The sequence below is a fragment of the Ambystoma mexicanum genome, chromosome 11 (assembly GCF_040938575.1).
Source record: "Ambystoma mexicanum isolate Mex_15411 chromosome 11, UKY_AmexF1_1, whole genome shotgun sequence".
NCBI classification, from domain to species: Eukaryota; Metazoa; Chordata; class Amphibia; order Caudata; family Ambystomatidae; genus Ambystoma; species Ambystoma mexicanum.
This window is the reverse complement of record NC_090934.1, coordinates 1,113,300,165-1,113,325,982: the sequence shown is the minus strand read 5'-3', so window position 1 is coordinate 1,113,325,982 and position 25,818 is coordinate 1,113,300,165. Positions and strand designations below refer to the sequence as shown.

At 44.3% G+C, this 25,818-nt stretch overlaps 1 protein-coding gene across 2 annotated transcripts in view; it reads right to left on the bottom strand.

Annotated features, from left to right (window-relative positions):
* Nucleotides 1–25,818, bottom strand: part of CHRNB4 (cholinergic receptor nicotinic beta 4 subunit) — a 602,031-nt gene that overhangs the window by 165,669 nt on the left and 410,544 nt on the right. For both annotated transcript variants that reach the window (XM_069624421.1, XM_069624422.1), the window contains exons 3-4: nt 22,549–22,593; nt 22,327–22,436 (exon numbers count right to left, since the gene is read on the bottom strand). In XM_069624421.1, coding sequence (XP_069480522.1) covers nt 22,327–22,436; nt 22,549–22,593 — 155 coding nt within the window. The remainder of the gene's footprint in view (nt 1–22,326; nt 22,437–22,548; nt 22,594–25,818) is intronic.

Genomic DNA, 25,818 nt, shown 5'->3' with positions numbered 1-25,818 from the left:
CCTGGTTCTTCATAAAAAGTACGGAAAGTTCTCTATGAGCCCAGTCTTACTTTCTATCTTCAGAAAGTAATCCCTAGTCTGATTTATGGAGCGGAAGCAGCTCTTAATCTAACATGGCAGATCTGGGATCTTCTGGAAGATTTGTTCTGGAGGGAAGTGCTTTTGCTGCCGCAATCTTTTCCCGTAACGACAATAAGGTATGAGCCCGCTACCCAGTCCATGCACTCGATGGTTTTGTGGAAATCAATAGATTTATATCGAAAAACCCTTTTGGAAGAAGACATGCCACCGGTAGATATTCTGAGATCAACTTTAACAATTCAGCAAAATGATCTTAACAGCTGGAAGTAATGCAAGGACTGGATGGCAGCCCTGGGATGTTCATGAGAAATCTTGAAATTCAATCCCATCAAGAGACGAAAACAAATCCAGTGGAGGGACTGGATTGAAAAACAAGAGGCGAAAGCAAGATATAAAGTATCTATCAACTGCTTAGTAGAGAGTCGGGCCTGGAACCAACTACCTCCATATCTAAAGAAATTTCCATGCCCAAAGGCCAGAGACTTTTTTCTGCGATTAAGGCTAAACCTGCTTCCTACCAGGGAGGTTTTGGCACATCGAAAGCAACTGAATGTTCAAACCGGGATCTGTCGCTTTTGTGATGACACCACTCATCAAGAAACCTTGAGACACCTGCTGACTGACTGTACTACTCTGACCGATATCAGAAACAAATATCGGGATAGGCTCCCGCCGGACTCATTGTCTCTTAAGTACAAAAGCCGTTTATTTTCACAGTATTACAATTCTGGAAGGAACTTACCAGTTTGATACATTTTTAAATGTAGCTATTTTAAAGTTGCTGTGTCATAATGTAAAGGAACAAAAAGTGAAAGGTTTGTAATGAACCAATCCACTAATAGAAAAAAAATAATAATTTCCGTACATCCACACATAACCAACCATTTTTCTCTACCTTAACCACACAACACACCAATACCCAAACCAGTCACAAACCCGTTCCCTCACTTAGGGGCATTAAAAAAAACATGGACAAACTCTTTCAGAGTCCCTCTATAGCTCCACTATCGCACACCCCCATACCATTTGTAATTAATAGAAAGTCTACTCTCAGGCCCCCTTGGCACAAAGACATGCCTTACAATGAAGTAACCCTCTCACACCCGAATTGCTCCCCAAACAAATTGCTTCATGGGCACAGACACTTGAGCGATAGTCCAGCCACTCCTCAAGAGACTGATACATCCATCCAACCAAATCACTTTTACCATTTCTCTAAGACTCCCCCTCTCCCTCCACCAATCTTCTTCGTGGATGCCTCAACCAGACCTATCTAAGTGATACTCGGGCAGACCATTCTCCTTGCCTAGCTAGTAATACTATCTTTGAAGAGATGGAAAAACCCACACCCAAAGATCCTTCCTTATCCCTATCTAATACGACGACTGCACTCAAGCACATTGCCATCCCTGCAGCGTTTCTAATAGATAAAACCAGGCATGCCTAGATTTCATACCTCCCCAGATTGCAGTGCAACACACAAGGAAATTACCCTCCACTAATGCACATCCCACAACCTCCGGTTTAGGTCGAAATGACCGGAAAAAAAGGTCGAAACGACCAAAAGTTCTAAAAAATGCTACCACCAAAGGATCGAACACCAAAAGTTTGATCCTTTGGTGGTAGCAGTGAAAAAAAACGGGGGCTGTGGGGGTGTCCCCCGCATTGCCCCACTCACTATACGTTATTGTATAGTGAGCGGGGGCTGCGGGGGACACCGGCCCTGCAAACGTCTGTGTAAGAAAAAGAAAAGAAACAAGGGCTGAGGGGGTGTCCCCCGCATTACCCCGCTCATTATACTTTATGGTATAGTGAGCGGGGGACACCCCCGCAGCTGTCCGTTTAAAAAAAAAAAAAAAAAAGAAAAGAAAAGGAGCCTGCAGCGCCGGTTCCCGATCACAGAAGTGAAAGGGAACTGGCGCAGCAGGAACCAGCATGAAGATGAAGGTAAGTGGGGTTTGTTTATGTTGGTGGTGTGGATTGGGGTCTGCTGGATGTGTGGGTGGGTGGGGGAGTAGGGGGGTGTTATGGGTGTGTTGTGTGTGTGTATGTGAGAGTGTGTGTGTGAGAATGTGTGTTTTAGCAAATTATCGGGGCTGAAATGTCGGAAAACAAAGTGTTCGAACTTTTGGTCAGTCGAGCACTTTGTTTTCGGATATTTCAGCCTCGATAATTTTGCATTTGGTCAAATTACTTGGATTCCAACCTCCTGCAACCCCTTTAACCCTAATTCCCCTACCTGTATTCTCCTTAAAGTACGATCCTTGCCCAAACAAAAATTCAAGATTCACGACTTGATCTCTAACCATAAACCATCTCCTTTCTTACAGAGCCATTGCTCAAAGAAGAACATTCTCTGGTTACACATGAAGTAATCCACACAGGCTATTAACTAATACTGAAGAACAGAGGCAAAAGAGCTGGAGGAATTGCTCTAATGTTCAGGGATCCATTACCCATTTCATTTTTTCCAGAACTCACTGCTGTGTAAGTCTATACTCAGTATATGTAACATCTCCTTTCCCATCTCTTTGTTCTCATATACAGACCCCTGGGCGACGTTGCTAAATTCAGAGTTGAACTTGCTGATTTTATTTCCAGCTCTCTCTGGACACCATAATTTATTCATTTTAGACGACTTCAACATCTGGGGACAGTTACCCTCAAATAGGCTGTGCACAACACTAATCCCAAACCTCAAAGGATTAGACCTTCATATGCTCAGCTATAAGGCAATGCACATAGCGGGTTACATGTTAGATGCCATTTGCTGCCCTCACCCTTATCTTCTAAAGGCTTTGACGCCTTTGGAGATGACATCGGTTGACCACTCAGCACTGTTCTCAGTGATTTTACCAGTATGACCAGAGCCTTGTATGTCGGGTACAAATGCCCCCTATTGAACTTCAAAAGAAATCAACCATGAAAACAAATTTATCCCATTACTGAAGGAAACGTCCCATGCCCCTCCACTATCTCAAACCCACTACCAGCAAAACAAATGTCATAATTAGCTTTCTGAAGTACTTAATGAAACTGTCCCCCTTTAACAAGGCAAAACACAAACGGCCATTTAGTAAGCCTCTCTGTTTCTCTGATCACCTAAATAAAAAGACAGCAGATAAACAATTCACTGATATACATCTAAAGAAAGAATCACAGACTGAGTGACAAACTAGCTTTTTTTATACACAGACGCGGCTATCACTCAGAGACATGAAAAGCCAAATTGAACTTTTACTCCCACAGACTCCTCAATGCCTCAAATTCACAAAGTGAGGTTTTCTAAATTATCTCAGAATTCAGATCTCCCGTTGCCCAATCAACCAAGGTATCTTTCTCCAAAGAACTTTGTAACTCACTTTCGGACCAGTTATTCTACAAACTCATCATGCTAGATTCCAAAATTCAGTTAAAAAGAAATCGCAGCCACCCCTCCCCATACCCTCTTCCCCCTCTCAAACTCCCTTCAAAAATGTATTCCTCTACTTCTCTTCCCTCTCACAGGGCCATTTTAACAGTTCCTGGGGCCCAGGGCACCAACAGCCTTGGAGGCCCCACCCTGAAACCCATGTCACCCCCCCCTCCAAAACCCATGCCACTCCCAATTCTCAAAATGAAGGGATTACAGCCCTCAAGTGAAATTCAACAGAAACTCATCTAGGCTTTAAATGGATTTTCTAGTTTTTAATCAAATATAAACATTACACATATCTGTGACCTCTTTCCCAAAGAAAATGCTATATTGAAGACATCTATTTGGTAAAATGATAACCTAACAGTTCAACCTGACCATTTGATTTCTCTGTATGAATTTGCCCAAAGTACATGCCTTTGAATAAAACATGCAAATTAACAAGGGGGTCCTGGGAGTCCCTCTGCCAGACATTAGTCCTGGTTTCGAGAGACTTACCCAGAGTCTTTAGCTCACTATCTTTCACAGAGAAGAAATATCCTAAACATATCAGTATTTGAATAAAACATGACATGACTAGGCAGTAGAGAAATCAAAAAGGCATGAAACAAACTCAAAAATTCACTTAGCATTTCAGGGCATACACAAACACAGCAGACATACAAATTCAAGTACATTAAATGAGAAGCACCCACTGAGTATATGCTTTTTTAAAATTTTTTATTGGTTTATTCAAACAAACAATACAAATCAAAATTGCAGTGTGCATATCAACAGCTCTGTTATACATCGCTTAATTACGGTCACTGCTCCCCTTATCCCTCCCCCCATGCCGAGCCTATTACTTCCTCATTCCGTTCCTGCATCTTGTGGTAGAGTCTCCCCTTCCAAAGGTTCTGCCGGGCCTTGTATTGGCCCAAACAACTCCGCTATCAATAGTTTCCAGGCCATCAGGGTCCCCGCCTCATCCTCCCCTCCTACACTGCTCGCTTCTTGCCAGACCATCGTTTCCACATCTGCCAACTTCCGAAGCTCCCTCCACCACACCTCCACCCGTGGTCTGTGGCATGTCTTCCACCCCATGGCAATTCTACTTTTCGCAAGCACATTTCCTAGATCTTTCAATTTACTCACATGCTTAAGTTTCTGCGATCTGGGTAATCCCCCTAGCAAACAGGCCCATACTGTACCCACCACAATCTTGACCCCCCTCTCCTCTAGTTTCTGTGCTACTTCTCCCCAGAAATGCTTAATTACCAGGCATGACCAAAACATGTGTACCATGCCCGCATTTTCCTCGTCGCATTTAGGACACGCTTGTCGTCCTGCGTTCTCAAACCTAGATATCCTCTGGGGCGCCATGTATGCCCTATGCGTAATATACAATTGTATCTGTTTCAATCTCGCATTTCTCGACACCTTTTTAGGGTACTCCTGCGCGCGTTCCCACATCCTGTCCTCCATCTGGGCTCCCACTTCTTCTTCCCAGTCCAATCTCAGTTGTGTTAATTCCTTCCCCACCCTAGCCATCATCATCTCATACAGTCTGGAGATCTCGTGACCCCTCTCTGTTATATCATAAATTGTATCTATAGCATCGTCTGGCTCTTCTTCCAATACTGTTTCGGTCCTAATTCTCTGTACCATTCTGTGATACATGATGTACTGGCCCGTGTGCAACCCCGTTTCCTCCCCCAGCGCTTCAAAGTCTATGATGGTCCCCTCTCGCCATACATCCCCCCCTTTTTACCAACCCAACCGATTCCCAATGGTTCCTTATTGTCATCCTTAGCTGCTCTTCTCCCCCTGCTAGTGCCGCTAGTGGCACCTGCGGGGTGAATGGGAATGGGTTTTCCATCATCTGGCATGCCCGGCGCTACATCCTCCACCCAAGCATCATCATTTTAGAGCGCTCTTCCATTTCTGTCTTGGGCAGCCAGATCATCTCTTAAGTAAAATGGGGCACAGTCATGTCCAAACAACCTGGACTCGGGGGTCTCTTCGTCTGAGAGCCATTTGGCGATATGCTGCAGTTGGCTCGCTACATAATAGACCTCATAATTAGGCAGTTTTATCCCCCCCTTTCTCATAAAAGTTCTGCAGGTTCCATAGTGCCACCCTTTTCCGGGTACCATGCCACACTTCTTGGGTATCAGTATGGGATATTCCCAAAACAGTGCAGGAGCCTAGGTAGTACCACCATTTTAAGCATTGCCCCTCGTCCCATCATTGCTAGGGGCAACTTCACCCAGAATTTCATGCACTTCTCGATTTTCGCAATGGCTACCTCGGTATTGTGCTTATGCTCCTCTTCCACTGTGTGGTACACATCTATCCCAAGATACCGGAAGGTACTAACCGCCCATGGTATTTGTAAAACCGGTAACAGTCCCACAGGGATTCCCCTGTAGCTGCCTAACGGGAAGATACTAGATTTTTGAGGATTCACCGCTATACCAGATAGCCCCGCATATCTCTCCATCACTTCCAGGATGTACTGGAGATTTTACTCCGGGTACCTCAAGTACAGCAGCAAGTCATCCTTATATAAGGAGATCAGGTGACGTTCTCCTCCCACCTCCATACCTATAGTATCGTATTGTTGTCTGAGATATATTGCGAGGGCGCTCCAGGGCTAATATATAGAACATTTGGGACCATGGACATCCCTGTCTAGTCCCTCTACTGAGTTGCCATCTCTCAGATATCACTGATCCTGTTTTGACCCTGGCCAGCGGTTCACCATATAGCATCTTCGCCCACCTTATGTATCCAGGCCCTAATCCACAGCCCGCCAGGGCCGCCAACAGCCATTGCCACTTAACCGAATCAAAGGCCTTTACCGCGTCTAAAGACACAACTGCCATTTCGCCCCAATCCCGCTCCCCAATTCAATAACACATTGGAGTCGTCTATGGTTATGAGTTATATTCCTATTCGGGACATAGCCCATCTGGTCGGGGTGTATTAGTTTGCCGATCACTCTCCGCAGTCTGTTCGCCAATACAGCCGTCAATATTTTGCTGTCCTGGTTCAACATCGACAGAGGTCTGTAGGAGCCACAGCTATGCCCAGGCTTGTTGGGTTTGGGGAGCGGTACTATGATTGCTTTCCTAAGCGACTCCGGTAATCTTCCCACCTCAAAGGCTTCATTTAACATTTCTAACATTGGGGGGAGCACCTCTTCTTTATATGCTTTATAAAATTCACTTGGGAGTCCATCAGCCCCTGGAGCTTTGCTAGTGGGCAGCTGCCTCACCACCTCTTCTAGCTCCTCCAAGGTGATCAGTGCGTCCAGCTGCTCTCTTTCCTCAGCGCTTATCTTGGGCAGTCCTATATCATCCAATGTTTCTATTACTGTTGTGTGGTCTCTTCCCCCCCTCATCCCCATATAGTACCCTGTAGTAATCTACAAACCCCTGATTAACTCCCTCTTGAGTGTCAGCTGTGCTCCCGTCTTCCCTTGTTATCGCTCTAATCATGGGTCTAGGGGTTTCGCTCTTGTACAACCACGCTAGGAGTCTCCCTGTTTTATCCCCTCCTGCATGCTGTCTTTCTATATAGCTTTTATAGTTGAGGTTACACAGTCTTTCCCAGAGCCCCTCACAATCGTGCTGCAATTTGAGTATTAGTTCGTGTCTTCCTTAGTATAACCTCCCTTCTTCAATGCCGCTTCCAGTTCCCTCTCTGTTTCTTGTAGGTCAGCCAAGATCCCCCCCTGCAGGCCTTTAGATTTTGCAATGGCTACCCCTCTCATCACAACTTTGAAGGCTTCCCATAATGTACCCGCCGAATCCACGCTACCAGTATACAATTCAAAGTAATATATAATCTCCTCCCTCATATCCTCCCTGAAAAAGGGATCCTTAAGTGCTTCTGCACGGAGGCGCCACGTCGGAATCCTTGCTCTCGGTGGGCAATATTGCCATCCGAGAACCAGAGGTGAGTGGTCCGATAGGACCCTCGCTTTGTATTCTGCTTGTGTGATCTCTGCAATTACCTCTGTCGTTGCAAACACATAATCCAGCCTCGTATGTAGCTGCTGCGGGGCTGCGTAATGTGAGTATTGCCTCTCTTGGGGGTGTCTTATTCGCCACACGTCTTCCAGGCCAAAGTCATCCAGTAATGTCCGCAATGCTTTGGCAGCTAGGGTGGGTCCATCTATCTTGCCGTCTGATCTGTCCACTCTTGGGTTTAACACACAATTAAAGTCCCCTCCCCAGATCACTGCACTCCCCATACATACGCTTAGGTTGGTACATAGCGTGCTGAAATATGCCACTGTGTTATTATTCGGGGAATATACATTCACAATACTTATCTCCCTATTCTCTACCAGTCCCCTCATTATAACCATCCTTCCATCTGTCTCAGCTAGTTCCTGCAACAGTTGAAACGGGACATGTGGTCCCACCATATAAGAACTCCTCTTGCATAAGCAGAGTATGAAGAACCCGCCAACACCCCTTTCCATTTCTTAGCAACTGTATCCAACTTTACACGTGTAAGGTGAGTATCCTGTAGCAGTGTGATGTCCATCTTTTGTCTACGCAAGTACAGCATGACCTTGTTCCGCTTTAAATAGCTGTTAAGCCCCCTGAAGTTCCACGTGATTATTTTGAGGTCTCCCATGGCCAATCAGAATTACCCCCCCACCCCCCACCAGTGCAGTCCAGATCTAGCCTCCATCTCAATCTATATAGGCTTGGTTCCCAACTAAAACTCCCCTTAACTACAAACACCCCTTTCTGTCTCCCTCCCTTCCCCTCCCCAACATTATCCCTCCCCCCCCCCCCCCCCCCCAACTGTTGCCCAGCTCCATCCATGGATCTCAGGCACCACCGCATCTAGCTCTTTCTGGCAATAGCCTGTACTCGAAGCTCCACAGGGTGAGGTTGCCTTAATGGCTATCCTGCTATTACTACTACTACTTTAGGGGTAAGGTACCTGTGTCCTGCCGCTCCTGTTAGCTTTAAATCAACCACGCATCGCTGTACATTTTGCTCATATATTCAATACTCTATATTCCAGTCCGACAAGCTCCAGCAAAATCACAGATGACATATCCTAGTTACAACACTACCCCTCCATTCCCATCTATCTGTCTTAACCAAGTCTCTGCTGGGATACCCTGCTATGTGATACCCCAAATTACATGTAACATCCCGATCACTTATCGTGCTCTTCTTGAGCCCGTTCCGGACAGCCCTGCAAGTCCAGCCATGTTGCTGCTTCCTCCGGGGTGTCAAAAAAGAACATTTTACTCTTATGCAGTACTTTCAGTCTGGCAGGGTACAGAAGCATGTATTTGATGCCGGCCATGCGCAGTCTCCTCTTTACAGCCACATAGCTATACCGCTGCCTCTGCACCAGCATGGTATAATCAGGATAAGCTGTTATAGTGGCCGAGGCTCTTTCGATCGTTCCTCCCTTTCGAAAATACTCCAAAATCTTCTTGCGATCTCTGTAATTCAGTATTTTGGCAATTATTGCGCGCGGAGGGGCTCCAGGCTTTGGTTTTCTCATGAGGGCTCTGTGGGCCCGTTCCACTGTGAATCCTTGCGAGAGTTTGTCGGCCCCCATTTCCTGCAGGATCAAGATTTCAACATAATCGGTAGGGTCTTGGCCGCCTTCTCCTTCCGGCAGGCCCACCATCTCACCCTACCTTCTGCCTCCTCCGCACGATTCTCTAGGTTGGCCACTTGCTGCTTTAATATGTGGACCTCCTTTGCATTGCTGGTGCCCGTGTTAGATTCGACCGCACTCTCCAGACTGCTCGTCCTGTCTGCCAGTGCCCTGACGTCTTGCCGCAGCAGGTTGACATGTATTCCCACTGCGTCTATTTTGGCCTCTAAGGAGGTTCGCAGGTCTGCCATTGCTATCCCCCATGAGTCTCTAAACTCCGTTATAGCCGTAAGTATCTGTTGGTTTTCAGTCCCTGGGGGACTTGCCGTGGGTGCATTTGCACCACTCTGTGTCGACGCTGCTGGAGACTGCTGTGTCTTAGCAAACGCTGCCATGGTGGGTTGTTTGCTTTTGCCCTTGACTATTCTCCCCGTCATCTTACAGTCCCGGTCAAATGTCCAAGACTATTCGTTAGCGGCATGGCTATTCTGCTTCGCTATTCCGCCGCGTCGCCTACGATCCACCCCCGGCTCAGATCAATGTCCTCGAAGTGCCCCGTATGGATACACATGCGCTGAGCTATATCCACGGGTGGGTTATGTCCTCCCACGTTTCTGTTTGTCCTTACTGTTTCTAGCAAATTGCTGCTGGCCACGGTCGGACCGCCCGCTTCTTGTACTCCTTATACACTGCGCACCAATGTCAATGTCCGCTGAGGCCGCTCCTGTGCCGCCCGCCACCCAGCGCAAAACAAAATATACTACTTCAAGTGGGTCATGTCCTCCCACGTACCATCTTGGCTGTGGTGATCCGCACCCCGATTACAGATGTCACTGTGCCACCAGGCCCTCCCACGCATCCACCTCCAGCGCAGCTCGGGCCAACAAGGCGTCAAACCAACACATGCGCTCAGTTACCAGCCGCCTCTTTTCATCAGTATGCTGACCTCCATCCTCTGTTCAAGATGGACTCGCCTATTACCCGTTGCGGCCCGTAGAGTCTCGTCGCCCTCGAGCATCCATGCCCGCCAGCAGCGCAACAGCACGAGGCCAGCCACCTCACTTAGGCCTCAGCTGCTGGCAGCCCACAGTATTGGATCTGTCCGTGGGCACCATGTGAAGAAAGAACAAGCTCACTTCGCTCATCAGCCGCCAGTCTGTACCTACCCTTTTCAGAGCACTGCTCCTGGATAGCCTTATGGGCAGGCCACCCGTTCAAAATGCTGTTCGTGCTCCGCTTTAAACAGGGTGTATCATCAGTAGCCCAGATGTCAAGCCCCTCTTATGTGGCTCGCCCAGCCAACATGCCAATCATGTCCTTTGGCACTTGCATCAGCTTTCCTGCTGTCTCGTGGCCGCTCCGCCGACGTGCCGGGCCCCCGCCACAGCCCTGAGAGGATCACCAGGAGGCAGCTTCCCTCCGGCCGCTCACACCTCCGCTCACGATCCGAGGCTCCGGCCGAGTGCCCACAGGCAGCCGCGCAGACCCCAGGAGCCCAGTATCCACGCCAGAGCGGCTCTGTTCGCATGCAGCAGTCGCCTCGCCTGCGTACGCTCCCCGGCGCTGCAACAATGTCTCACTGGAAAGTATTTAAAACAATCTCTGCCAGTGCTGCTCGGCGCGTCCTGCGGCGGCAACTATGCCTTGTTTACTTCTGCCGCTTCGCTGTTCTCGGTCCACCCAGGGGTCTCAAGTACAGCCTCTTTGTTGTCGGCCATCTTGGCAACCAAGTATCAGCGCGTCCGCGAGCTGAACATTCTATTTTCTCCATAGTGCCTCATGCAGGTCACACGATATTCGGGCCAGCTACAGGGTGCATATTCAGACACCTTTAACTTCATTGCTGGTGCGCAGATAGCATTTTCAGCGCATAAGATTCAGGATCACCGTCGGATCTTCAGGAGCAGCATCAGGAAGCACGTCCTTTACCATGGCTAGTTAGCCACGCCCCTCCACTGAGTATATGCATTCTACTGCCAAGGCTGATGTGCCTGAAATACTGCCCAGATTAAACTATATGTTTGCTTCTAGATTTGCATTTTGCACAATCATCACAATCATTGACTATATCACAAAATTCTAACTCTTGAACCATTCCAGAAGTAATGGTTAACAGAGCCAAAGAATTCAACCTGGTTTCAATATCAAATGTAAAACCGAGACAGTTAAGACATATACCACCTTCGATGTCAGCTTTCTTTTGACCAGGGCCTCCTCCCTACTCTAATCCTGTCACTTTCCCTTCCTATTAAGAACAAATGCCCTTGGAGATGCAGCACCCTGTGGTGAGGCTACTTCATTTCATTTAAATGGACGGGCTCCTTTGATGCCCGGGCCCAGAACAGCTGCCTCTGGCAGAGGGTGTTGCCCTCCCTCACAAAGAATCAAAGAAGATACCCGGTCTTCCAGGTTCCTGTCCTACCATATGCAAGTCTCCACCCGGCTGGCCAGAATACACATCAACTTCCTCAGCAGAGCTGACTCACAGGATCTGACACGTGCAGTATCAATTGGGATGTGGCTGCCATGATCATAAGTTGTACCATGCACAATGCCTAAACACAGGCATAGCTTTATTTAGAGTTTATCCTGCCACCAGCATGGGTTACTCATGATCATTGTAGTTTGGGAACAGGAGGACATGCTGACCCTACGTGGCAGAAACTTGTCTGTGGCTGCGGCTCTCAACTGTGCATCTTTTGACCTTTGAATCTGCTCTACACCACAAGCAGAGCAGGTGCTGCGGATCAGTCTACTGATGCAGCAGGGCACAAGTACACTAGGTTTTTGGCATGGAGGTAATGAAAAGGGAAATCTGGTTATAGATGACCCTATTGGAGATGGAATTACCCACACCATTTTATGTATTCATAAAAATCAAAAAAGCCAGCCAGGGCTTTGCACCCTTGCCAGATGGCAATTCTTCACACTGTGCACATTCTAAAAATGTGACATACATCATGCTCAGGAATTGATGAAATGAAACAGGAATTTGATCAAAGGGGCCCATAATATGAAAAATAATTCTCATAGAAAACATAAAGTAAGGAAGAGATGAAGTGTGTAATTATAAGGAGGTTTTGAGAAATGCTAACATCACTTCCCATTGCACATTTTGATAAACCAGTAGATGGGTTACACTGAGAAATGTAGCAGCTATGAATTATCGTGCAATGCTGTTCTTGCTATAAAAATTATTGGTGTGAGGAAAGGCACACACCACCACTAACTAGACCGTCGCCATAATGATGCTATTTTAGTTTACATAACTCGTTCTATTGCAGGTATGTTGTTTAGTAGCATAGTAAGTGCTCCTATCAATACCATGTATATATACACATATGAACGTGAGCAAATGAACACAGATCTTTGCAACAAGTGCTTAACCCACTCAGCTATCTTCTTCGCCATGGTGGACCTCAAACGTATCAACATTCATTTCAACTTTGATTATTGCATTTTATTAATATATTTGATGAAATTGCCACACATGTTGTGCTGTAGTGAATGCACAAACTGGGCATTTAGAGGTTCAGTTAATCTGATCTGAATTTGGTAGCCATACCTCATCAGTATACTATGCATTATCATGATGTGTTTAAGTGATTAAAAAAAGTGTAACAACTTCTTTGCCAGGTAGCCAGGTGGGGCCCCTCCCACAGTGCACCATCTCTGTTTATGCAGACAGAGCACACTTGTCCTGCCTGATATCACTCCCCTTCTGTTGACAGCCATCACCTTAGCTAGGAGCTGATTGAGATGTACGAGGTGCCAATGGCTCTAGGGCCAGGGTCTCTAACGAGTAGATCGTGGGCCAACCGTAGCTTGCCTGAGGCTTCCCAGCAGCTCATTGCATCAGACACCAAAATTAGCAGTGTGTGTTTATTTTGGTGTCTGAAGTCCCTGGGCCTCTTACCCTGCCCCTTCCCACTCCTCTTCCTGCAATGCAAACTGTCAAAAGCTGTTTGCATGGTGAGAGGAGGAGGGGGCTGCATCTATTCTTGAAGGGTTCAGGGCAGTGTCCCAATATAGGATTAACTATCAATAACAAAAGTAAATGGGAGATGTGTGTTGTAGCCATTATCACGAAGAGGTGCAAATAGTGGCTGATTAGAGAGGGAAGGGATGCATACATCTGCATGCCATGGGAAACAAAGCTGGAGCTGTGATCATTTCAGACTCACTGTTTTTATTTAGATTTATTTTGCTTAACATTACTTTGCATGCTGGCAATTGTAGGCTTTCAATCAGAATGGGGAAAATAAAACTACAGCTGTAATGTTCTTTGCAAAGCATGTGTTTTGGAAAAGGACAATCTGTGTGTGTCCCAGCTTGCAAGAAAAAAGGTATATTTAGCAGTACAAGTTGCTGCTTATGGTAAAACTATGAATTCATATATTTTATTTGTAGATACAGAGAGGCAGTAGTACCCCAATTGCATTAAAGGTTAAAAAAGAATTAGCTGTGATATGGTGAAGCCCACCTCTATGCTTGTCCCAATACAGGAATTCAAGCGCTAACAGCAATTTTATATTTAAGTAAATGTGGAAAACTACTAGCTGCACTCCATTCTGGAGCTTGTCCACTTCCATGTATGAAACTAAACAGGAATGTAAAATGACATGTGCTATTATGCCAAACAACATGATTTGAGAGCTCTGTTTCAGCCTATGCTTTATATAACAAGAGTACAAATGATGTAAGTGGGTGAGACAAGTGAGCAGTAGTTTGTATGTATATATTTTTATATGTATAGGATTAATATAGCTTAAACCTAGTTACTAAGAAACAGTACTGTACAAAACATAAAGTTGACTAAAGAGAGAGAGCATTGAGGAGATCCATGGGATGGGAGAATTAATAGGGTTGATCTCCTTTGGCTTTGCACACAAATCAGGAGACCTACAGAGATCTGTGGTGAACCTGTATGAATATGTTCAAATTCTGGCATGGTATTTTCACCCTTTCAATACTGGGTTGAAATAGTGCAATTTAAGAGCACTATTGATGCAAAATAATTGGGCAAAACACCATACAATTTACAAGTAATAGTCTGACACATGGAAAATTCCAATAGATGCTTGGTCGCCAACAGTACGTGGGATATGCTGGCACTGCCATTGTAAAACACATGTTGCTGCTATTGCAAACAATATGTCATGATTGTAAACCATTTTTGTGATGCTGGAGCCCTCAATATATCTTAGAGAGCTGTATATGAAAGCCAGGAATGGTGCTTTTGGTCATGCACCAGAATTACCTTCATGATTTTTTCAGGGAGAGGCAGCGATCCTATGAGCTTTCCTCTGTGAAACTGCCTCCTTTATAAAGGGCAGATGGATGGCAGGTCACCACCCATTATGAATAGTTCACCCGTCGCTACAACCATACTCTTTGCTCAAAATGTTAATATAACAATTCATATATTGCCTGGTTGGGTTGTTACATGATTTGTGTATGTTGCAAGTCATCACTAAAAAACAGAATGTTATTTTAGCCTTGTGATTTACACTTTTTTTGCATATAACTTGACAACTTGACAACATGGTTTCCAACATGGTTTCCACATGTTCCTTTTTTTGATCTTTCCAATTATTTTGACATAGAAACATTAAAGGGTTGTCAACAAAGTAGGCTTTGACTTACTTTTCCTTGGCTGCATTATGTGGCCTGGCATGTGAACAATTTGCATGAATTGTGGATATGCTAAACTGGCAGTGGATTTTATTTTTGGTCAAAGCAGAACGTGGCATATTCTTTAATCTAATTTGCCCAAGTTACAGTGGGAAAAAGCATAACATTGTAAGATATTTTGCAATAATACATAAACATTAGGAACATTATTTTCTGAAAGGAAGCTGTCCGTGATCCTAAAAAGTAGGTAAATTAAACGCTTCAATGCAAATGCTGTTACAGAGGCATCCTTCGAAGTTGCTAATTATTTGATGGAAAACAAATGTACTTTTACAGATGGTGCAATTGTGAAAGGTGCAGTGACTCCCATGGCTGAGTCTGTTGTAAGAGATTTTAAAAACGGTCCTGAATGTATGTCTCCAATGTCAGGTGTGCAGTTAGGTGCATACACTATGGCAAGGAGGATATCTGCACTATCAGTGAATGTGATTGTCTATCTCTGCGAATCTGCCTTTTTCAGACATTAGCTTTCTGAAATTAAAATTTGGATCCTGTCTGACAGCATCTAAATGCTGTTGCTGTTTCAAGCTGCACACAAGATTACTGAGCACTGGTAGAAAGCATGCAGTGTCAGCCTTCACATCAAATAACTTGATTGGTTTCCTACATTCTGATATGCTTGGCAATTTTTAGGAGACAGCTACTAATACAAAATAATAAAATACATGTTTTTGAAGTTATTAATATCATGGTAAATGCATCTGGCATTGCTTTTTTATATAAAGATCAAATAAACCACCCAAACACATCTTGGCACAAATTCTCATACTCATGGGCATCACCACCTCACTAGTCTCTACAGTAGCTCCTGGCTATTGGCCATTAACTACAAGTAGCTCTTGTTAATGTAAAGGTTATAGACCCCTCCCTGCTCTAGGGTGTGGATGCCAGCTTGCAACAAAGATGAACTGTAACAGGCATGCTGCAAAGCGCACACTCACAGAGAAGTAAGCATGTCAGTTTTTTTTTCTCAAAATGATTGTCAACATTGAGTGTCAATTGCAATTTATGTCTGCTAATTCTAATTTTTACAGCTTGTCCACATGCACATAATTCCTAGAGAAAATATTGAAAGACTTCACACACACAAATATATATTTTTTGTGTGCATTCTGCTTTGGGTCAACATCATTTCTATTACTATGACTTTCCTGTTACATGTGGGACATGGCCTATCTGTCACCTGCTTTTGTTTTCTCTTGGAGTCACAGGCTCCAGGGAGATTACCCCGGCCAATAATGACTGGGAATCAAATGTGCCACGGCTTAGAAGAAGCCCAGTATCTGAGATAGCATTTTCCTGGCCTATGTGCAACACAGGGCTCTATACAAACAATTAGAAAACAAATACAAGATTCATCTCTTACAGTATGCTGTGAGAAAACTATACTCAGTTGCTTTCAGAATTCTACCCCTCTCAGGCTATGCATCCTTGCTTTCGGACACTACTTGTATACGAACCCCATGGATAGAGGAGCCCCCTCACAGTGTCATGCAGTATCAAGGGCTCTGGGGGAGCTGCCACGCCAGAAATACTTTACACAAGAGTGAGGACTTGCCAATGCCATACTCAGGCTCCCAACCCCAATGTGACAACCGCATTTCTTCCTCAGAAAAGCATTTCTTTTAACTGTGAGTAATGTTGTTTTAGGCATTTTAAACTAACCTGGCATTTATGTAATCAGGGGTTTCAATGCTCAGCTAAACAGTACTCATTTCGTCCACCTCTGAAGTGATGAAAGGCTGAGTCAGCCCTGATGGAGTTCAGAAACTGTGTCCTGTACGTTACAGGGCTCGGCACCCCATTTCCTTTAAATTTGTGTGCTCTGAGCAGGTTATTACAAATCCAACGTAATATAAAAGGTGAACTGTTATTGCCCGTCTCCCGTATCCTGCTGGATAAAAGTTAATATTTGAGAGACATGGTGCAGGACCCACTCAAACATGCGCTACAGCGCGCATAACAATCTGGCCATGTAGTTGTGGAGGCCAAGTTAGAAAATCCTAGAAGTGATGGAACGATATTAATACACGGCAGCACAGCAGTTGGTGGCTACTGTTTCACATCACATTCCACATAATTGCACTTTTAGACACAGGGATATTCAGAGATTGGTCCAGAATAACACTGTGCTGATAAGGTACTGAAGCGAGGATTTAAATCAAGGTGCCTATGTGCTAAGCTCAGTAATGTGGACCACACATCCCAATTGGTCGTCACTGGGACTTGGCCGCAGGCACCCGAAGGGCTATGCAAATAATAACATACAAAACACATCACACGAGGAACCCGAACTCGCAAGGCCCCCCTGCCTAGCGAGGCGTGGGGTAGTTTGTGCCTCTTACTGGGAACCCCATTTTGACGGCCCTGCATGGATGATGAATGTATGTACCTTCCCCAATTTGATGACCATTCTTTGCCCTTCTCTCAAGCCTTGAGAAGTAGCGACTCGAGGAAGAGCTCCTCAGACTCCTAGCTGGCTGTCCTTCTGTGGCAGTCAGGCTGTAGGCAGCAAAGTGAAAGTCCTGATCGTGAGGGCAAACAGTAACAGCGTCCTCCTAGACCATGCGCTGAGGGAGGGCAGAGGCAGAGCAGCTGCCTCGGGCACACTGTTGCAGTGTGCCACCCGCACAGGAGAAGGGGACACATCTGATCCGAGGCAGGCAGGAATCCGTATAGAAGCCAGGGCCTGCTGCCTCTCAACATGTAGGCCTTCGTGCTGCTTGGCCCTGTGGCTCGCGCAGTTGTGCTCACTCGCTTTCACATCCATGGCCACAACCAGCAGTCAGAGCAGAAAGAACAGTGACAAATGATTGGCTCACTACAAGGAGGGGCAGAGCCATCAGACAACACAAACGCCTCCATGTCAATCAAGATTACTATTTTTTAGTTTAGGCTGTTAGGTGACACTTTAGCGCCACCTATAAGCCAAAACGATTGCAATCAGAGTACAGATAGGAAGAAATGGCATATGAGGAGAGACACAAAGCTTGTCGGTGTTGTTTGGTTATTTGCCCACCTATTGAATTCCCATGGCCATTCTAATTCCTATGGCCAGTTCCTGCCGTTCTCCACCCAAAACACCTCCTCATAGGAACCTTTTGAGCTTGCTTTAAACAAGCCTTACCATCAAACTTTGCTCTCAAAGTGCTTGCCAGCGTTAATTCAAAGCAGTCTTCTGAGAGTTAATGACCTAATTGGAGTTGTAAGCACGCTACTGGTGTAATAAAGATGCCAGCAAAAAATTCTATGTTGTCTGAAGAAGCATCAGACAAATAGCAGTGCACACAATGAAGGGGAAAAATCCCTCAGTGAACTTTAAATAATATTTTTTTTAAAGCAGTTTATAATTTCATCTTAAATAGTAAGTAAAGAAATTAGATATACTTTATAACAAGTAGTCCTAAAATGTAATCAATTTAATTAGCACTTTCTAAATTCACAAAATGTATGTCGTAGAATATATTAATTCACATAAGAATATCAACATTGTACATATGTTATACATGAGTTGCCTAATGTAACATGATGTATTCACAAATAATTACAAATTCTAACAAGTTATGTTCTACTCACATAATTTATCTTGTGTATATGAATTATAGTCTGAAGTCAAATGTGTAAATTGATTTCAAGCAATGGATTTGAGTCCAACTTAAGCAAAGTCCTTTCAAAGGTGGTCCTGAACCACCAAAGGGGTTATGTTGAAAGTTGTGCTGACACTACGCGTTTCGAGTATTGCACTCTTCTTCAGGTGTGTGTGACTCAAATGGATATCTACAAGTAACGAAACATTCTTCTTAGTGTCATGAATTTAACTACGAGAGGCAACTGATTGGTTCAAAAATGATCACATATATTTGCTAGGCTACTACATCAGAGAGTACTACTGACCTTGTAGTTTTATAGTTGTAGGTGTTGTTTGATTGAATAAGGACTATCCCAAATGTTCAAAAAGCCAGTATGAGGCATTGAAAATCGCTATACTCCACTGGGATTCCTATCAAGGATAAAGTATATAGTACGAGTGCATGTGTATTCCCCATGGCCCTCGGAATAACACTCTAAGATCCTCAAGTTTAGCTCTATCTCATTTTAAGTAGCATAAAATGTACTTGTTGTCTAGATATAGACTCAGATTCCAAAGATCTGTATGAATGAGCTGTCCTTTCTCTGACGCTGTAAAGTGAAATAGAAGTATTCACTCACAGGGAACAAGAGGGGCACCAAATCATAGGATTAACTCATCATATTCATTGCATGTCCATAGCGTACCTTAATTCTCCCACTTGGCAGTATTTCTCTTGGTGTTAAGGTTTCAAAGCAATCAATCCAGGCAATTTCTTTCTGGTGTAGTGCTTTCACTAAGTCTCTTCCCCTACATGGCTGTTTCAACTGTTCTAATATCACAAATTGTATTTGTGATATTGTGCGTTGGCATTCCTTAAAGTGTTGTGCGACTGGTGATTTCTCTGATTGGGTAAGGATGTTTGACTTATGTTCAGTCCACTGAGTTTTGGCTTTTCTTGTTGTGATTCCCACATAATAGATACTGCAGGGGCATCTGATTTCATATACTACAAGATGCCAACAAGGCCTGCCTTCAGCCACTCCATTTGTAAGCACTATGCATATGCTTCCCTGAAGTCCTGTTAAAAACAAGCATTGGAAAAGTCAACAGCTTTGGCTTGTTTATAAGTATTAGGCCTTTGCCAGGCACCTTTTTGCCCTGCTACCATCAGTAGCCAGTTGATAACAATACGCAGTGCCTGGCAAGTGTCATTCACCTGCCTATACAAAAGCCCAAACAGTTGCCATTTCCAATGCGTGTTTTTTTGTGTGTGAAATTTGCCTGCAGGCATGCACACACAAAGCATATGTTATTTTCAGTGTCTAAATGGGGATGTAAATGAGAGAAAGAAAGAATGCAAAATGTTTTCTGGCCTCGTGACTTGGTGGCTACACACTATGAGGTGCCACCTCTGCCTGAGCAGTGCCACCTCCCATAGTTGGGGAGCAGGTGCCCCCCGGTGGTGGGGGCCTGGGGTACATGCCCCCTTTGCCCACCCATATAAACGTCTTTGCCCTCTAAACAGCAGAGTTCGATTCTCTTATTACAAAGAGCTCTACTTCAGGCTCTCCTGCTGATCCTTGGCCACCCCTTCCCAGCTCAAATAACTTCTCCGTGTCCCAGGAATCTTATTAACTATTCCTTTACTACAAGGATAGTGCTCCTAGATTTCAATGTAGCTTATTGTAAACCTTTCTTGAAAAAATCATGACCAATCAGAACAACCCTAATTACTACCAAGTCATTGCCAACTGCTGCTATTTAGCTAAAATGGCAAATGATGCTGCCTACAACCCGCTTGTGAAGTTAGTTGGAGACCAAGACATTTTGCGGGATCTTTCTCATACTTTGCCCATTGCACTAGAAATCATAGAGACTTGTGTATTATGTTCAGGCCTAACAATAAATAAGAGTGGGGCTATTTGTCTCCTTTGAGTGGTATTTGCAATAGGCAGGTGGCTATTCACCTTTCAATTCTCCGTCAATGGACATATAGGACATTCAAATATCTCGTGAGTTGCATGTATCATGGCTTCACAGACCAATCAGAACACAATATTGTGAGAATTATTATATCAATTGGGTCCTCACTAACTTGCGGTCATGGCTCCTGATTGATATGATGGACAGAGTTCCAGTATGTACACTTGTTCTCATGCCTAGATTGTTAAACAAGTCTGCTGTATCAATGGCGTATGTCCCTCCTAAATTGTTCAAGGAAATAAATAAACTCATTGCCAAACTGATGTGATTATTGAAACATTGTAGGATATCGCTAAAAATTCGGAAGAGCCCAATAAATAAAGGTGACCGTGGGTTCCCAGACTTCGATTACAAACTCGATCCAGCCTCACAACTACAATTTATTGCAGAAGGATTTGCTACACTGGCCACACCAGAATCTAATTGCCAGGGAGATTTTAAAACACCATGGCACATATGTAAATTGGGTGTTGAACAACCAAGTTCCATACCTCATCATGTTAAGAGAAAGGTTTGGGAATAGAATCTACAGGAGCTTACACTTGCATTGCCTTTGTACAAAACAATGTCCCTTGTGATCCCCCAGAATTCAGTCATGCTCCACACCTAGCCGATTTCCTTTGCTGGAAAGAGTCTAGATTCATACATTGCTCAGACTTATACACAGGTGTGAAATTGATTATATCCTTTGAAAGGCAGACAACCTATAATACGCCCCGCGGTCAGTTCCTGCAGGTTTCCAGACTTAATAAAATTGTAAGGGAATCCTGGCCCAAATTCCCAGATGAACCAAAAGAATCCCATTTGATTGTGGTAATGAAAGATCAGCGCCCTAACTCTGGACTAATAATCTATATAATGCAGGCATGGCAGACGGATACATCTTTTCCTTCGTTAAATTATTCAGGACAATCAGGAACATGACCAGGAGCTTTCTGGTTTATCGCAAATCTAGATTCAACCAAGTTCATTATAACATTGTTCACGGGACATATGTAACCACCCCACCAATTGCACAAGATGGACATCCCTTTACGGGGCATTTGCCCTAAGTGCCATAGCCCCGGCACTACCTTCTTTCATTTGATTTGGCCATGCATAATTTTTGAGACTTTCTGGGGTAAGTGAATGAGTTCGAATGAACAACTGGCAAATGTGGTTTAATGTCACCAGAACTCTGCTTATTTGGTATAACCTCATCTTCCAAGAAAGATATCATAAATAAATGCAAACATTTGGGTTGTTCGATTGTTAAAAGGATAATTGGGCATGATATCTTGGACGCCAATTGTTTCTGGATGGACTTAAGAGATGACTAGATGGACCACAATAAAGCACAGTGTATTGCACATTCTTGACCCAGGCCTTTCTGACAGCAATATCTCTATGGCCTATTGGGGTTACTTCACAGTTCAATGCTGTTTTCATGTGATGCTTAACCCCTGGCTCGAAACTCTAATATTGGTTTTTCGTGTTAATAGCGAATGTTATTGTATATGCCCCTGATCAAAATGAAGCTCGTATGCTTGTAATTAATTATATATTGTAGCTGTTGATGCCATTCTATTCTGTTATGTACCCATAAATGATAAACTTGACACTGACTGGAACTATTTTGAGCCATCTTGCGACACATTTGTCCACGATGCTACTCTGCTACCTTGGTGCTAATGAAGGCTCCACTTGGATAAATATTTACTTATATCGAATATTTACTTGAAAATACTTGTCTCATATGTTGCTGTGTTTTCTAATATCATCATACTATTCAATAAACAGAACTTGAAGATAGATAGGCTGGCTATAGGGGTCGGGGGTTGTAGGCTAAAATATTTGGGGATCCGCAGGTTGCAGACTCATAATGCATTCATGTCTCAGCTACATTTACATTCACACAAACCCACTTGGACTTTTCTGTCATACAACTCGAAATCGTAAGTGCCAAAAAAAAACTTACTTATTGTAAAGTACAATGTCTGGCAACCAGATGTGGTTTGCGGGTATCCTCAGCTTTTTGATGCCATCGTATTCAATGGGCTCCCATGTCAATCGATAATCAACCCACTCCTGAAACAATAACGAAATACTGTATAATACTGCATTTATTAACAATGTATTCTATGGTTGAATTATTGGTGAAGGGAACAGTTTCATACAGTTCAGTGCACGTTTCCGTTACCTGATTGAGCCAAACGTTGGTGGTCATGATCTGCTCTCGTTCGTTCTGGAAAATAATGTAAAAAGATCAGTGGTGGACATGGAAAGAGATCAGCGGGGTAAATCGCATGGATCTACTGGATTTATAGGGAACTGCATTAGGAGACCTCGTCGTAGTAGCCCTGGTAGCTAGAGTTAAGCATTATTCACTAAACATTATTCCCACTCATACAAGTGTGCAATTGTTAAATTAAGTAATACGGTAACAAAAGTGAAATGGGAAATGTGCATTCTTTTGGCTATTTTGTAATCTTGATTATGGCATGTTTAACATTAACATAAAGAGCAGACAAGCTTAAGGAAAATGTACAAACTGCATCCAAAATCGCAGTGGGTCATAAAAGGGCAACACGAATTTGGAAAACTAATTTGCAATACGTGAAAGAGGGACATTAAGAAACTTGCAGCATCACAAAAAGCTGACTGCGAATTATAGAGAGCAGCATTTTGGCTCGGAAAGCAAGACAGCAATAGCAAAATAAAGGAATCAAGGTGTGAACATAGCCAGTGTAAGTTAGTGATCTGCAAAGGTCATTGGGCAAAAAATTGGCAAAAACATTAACAATATTACAAATTATTTACACCACCCTAGACCAGGTGCAATTAATAAGCAATGCAATATACACAAGGATGCCCATAATTCATATATAAATTCAACAGGGGCAGTTCTGTATGAGTGGCGAGTCCAATGGCTAGTGTGTATCAATTGGAGAGAATGAGATAGGAACTGGGAAAACATAGGTAGGTGGAGGGAGCAGGTTTACAGGTATAGGTTCTTATTATTTGAGCAGAGACATTAGGAAATACAGTATGTCGCATGTAGTAGGATCATGATCTGTTAAGAGGACGGAATGCAGTCAAACCACCTATGTGCAGGTGTTATGTTCAGTACAGCTACTAGCATGTGTAAGATATTGATCAATGGTAACAATAGCAGATGGCATATCTCAAGATGCAGTCTCATTCCCTCTGCGCCATTTCTTATTGGCCATGATAGCTCACAAAAGCATCCTTATTTAATTCTGAGGCATACTATAGAATTGCAACACGGAAAATGTGGAGTGCTTTGCAACAGCTAAAATGTAACTGGTACCAGTGATGACACACATGTATGCCGGATATCAGTATGTGACATTTATATCATAACTGAAAGGGTGCCTCTCATTAGTTGTTCAAATGTTCAGACAACATGCTTGCTAAGGTGCATGTGCCATGGTGACCCGAGGGATGGCTGACTGCTTTCATTGGTCATTTCACCCTGTAGAGCACAAGTTCATTAAACACAGCAGAGATCGAACTGACTTTCAGTCTCCTCTCCTGATGACAGTGTCTGTTGGGTTGTATCCTTTGGCCCTAGCATCATCGAAGCACAACTGCAGCATTGCACAACATACTACAAGATCTGTAGCAGAGTAGCTATTTGGCATGTGGGGGCTTGAGAGGAAGGGAGAATTGACCTGCCAACATATTAGGATAGAGCAATGAAGGGAATAGTTTCTTACCTGTAACTCCATTTCTCCAGCATTGGTATCTTTAATGGATTCACATGCTTGGAATATTCCCCATCGACAGACTGGGAACCCTCGGTAAGCTTATAAAGCCATTTCCCATAGGAAAACGTTCAACACTTTTGTGTCCTATCTACGTCGTTTTGGGCCGCGCACGCACGCCGCACTAGGACGTAGTGGTATAAATGCCCCTCCCCCCGCTGCTCCCTTCAGATTTTGCCCCCTCCAAAGTAGAACGGGGTGAAACAAGAACTACAAGATGATTGCATTTAGGGGAGGCCGGAAACTATTCCCTTCTCCAGCATTGTATCTTTCATGGATTCACATGCTTAGAATAGAATGCACAGCAGTGAACCTGAAACAATGGAGGAGGTGTGAATGCAATCCAGCACCCACCCCATCCTGCAAAAGGCGAATCACGATCACATAAGATTCGAAATTAAAAACGTGCCACTGTACTGCACCAAGTAATATTCATATAAGCCATAAAAGCATACATAAAACACACGCGTTTACATCTATACATAGATTTGTACATATATATATATATGCATATACAAATACATATCCAAACCAGCATAGACCCTTCTCAAAGAAAAGGGCTTACCTTACTGAAAAAGATGGCGCAAGACTGCTCGTCCCATTTGTATCTCGTCCGCATGCTGTCGTTCGAGGCAGTAGTGGCGGGTGAATGTATGGGGCACTGACCATGCTGCCGCCCTGCAAATGTCTATCAGTGGAACCCCCACCCACAACGCCGTCGACGACAAAGTCGCCTTGGTCGAGTGAGCTCTCGGACGTCCTTGTAGCGGTTTCCCCGCTTTTGAGTGACAGAAGGCAATCGTCGACGAGACCCATCGGGCCAGTCCTTGTTTTGAAATTGCCTTCCCCTTTGCCGAAGGCCCATATGCAACGAAGAGTTGCTGCGTAGATCGAAGTTGTTGAGTTCGATGAAGGTAACATTTTAGAACTCTCTTGACATCCAGGGTCTGCAAGACCTTTTCCGCAGCTGATGAGGGGGTCGCGAAGAAGGTGGGCATGACAATGGATGAATGTTTGATAAGTCGTAGGAACTTTCGGGATGAAACAAGGACTTGTTGACAAAATAACCTTGTCTTTGAAAAATCTGAGATATGGAGGGTCTATGACCAATGCTTCAACTCTGAGATCCATCTAGCCGATGTTATAGCTATTAGAAAAGCCACTTTCCATGAAAAAAACTTCATCGACGGTGTGGCCATTGGCTCAAAGGGTGGTTTCATTAACCCTGCTAGTACCATGTTAAGGCTCCACGTCGGTGGAAAACGCTTAACCGGGGGGGGAACGTCCGGAACAAACCTCTCATGAAGTGCTTCACTAACCTGTCGCTAAACAAGGGCGTTGATTTCCTCCCTCTTGTGAACCTAGAGATGGCCGCCAGGTGAACCTTTAGTGATGAAAAGGACAATCCACTCTTCACCAAATGTAGTAGATACGGAAGAAGCTGTTCCGGAGTAACCCTCAGAGGTTCCACTCCTGCCTGTCCTTGACACCACGTACAGAATCTTCTCCACTTACACCTGTAGGACTTGTTGGTGGACGGGGCCCGCGCAGCCTGTAATATCTTCCGACAGTCCGAGGGAATGTTCAAGACACCAAATTCTGAAAAGTCAGGAGCCAAGCTGTGAGGTTGAGACTGCTCGGATTGGGATGCCACACCGTTCCTTTGTCCCGGGACAAGAGGT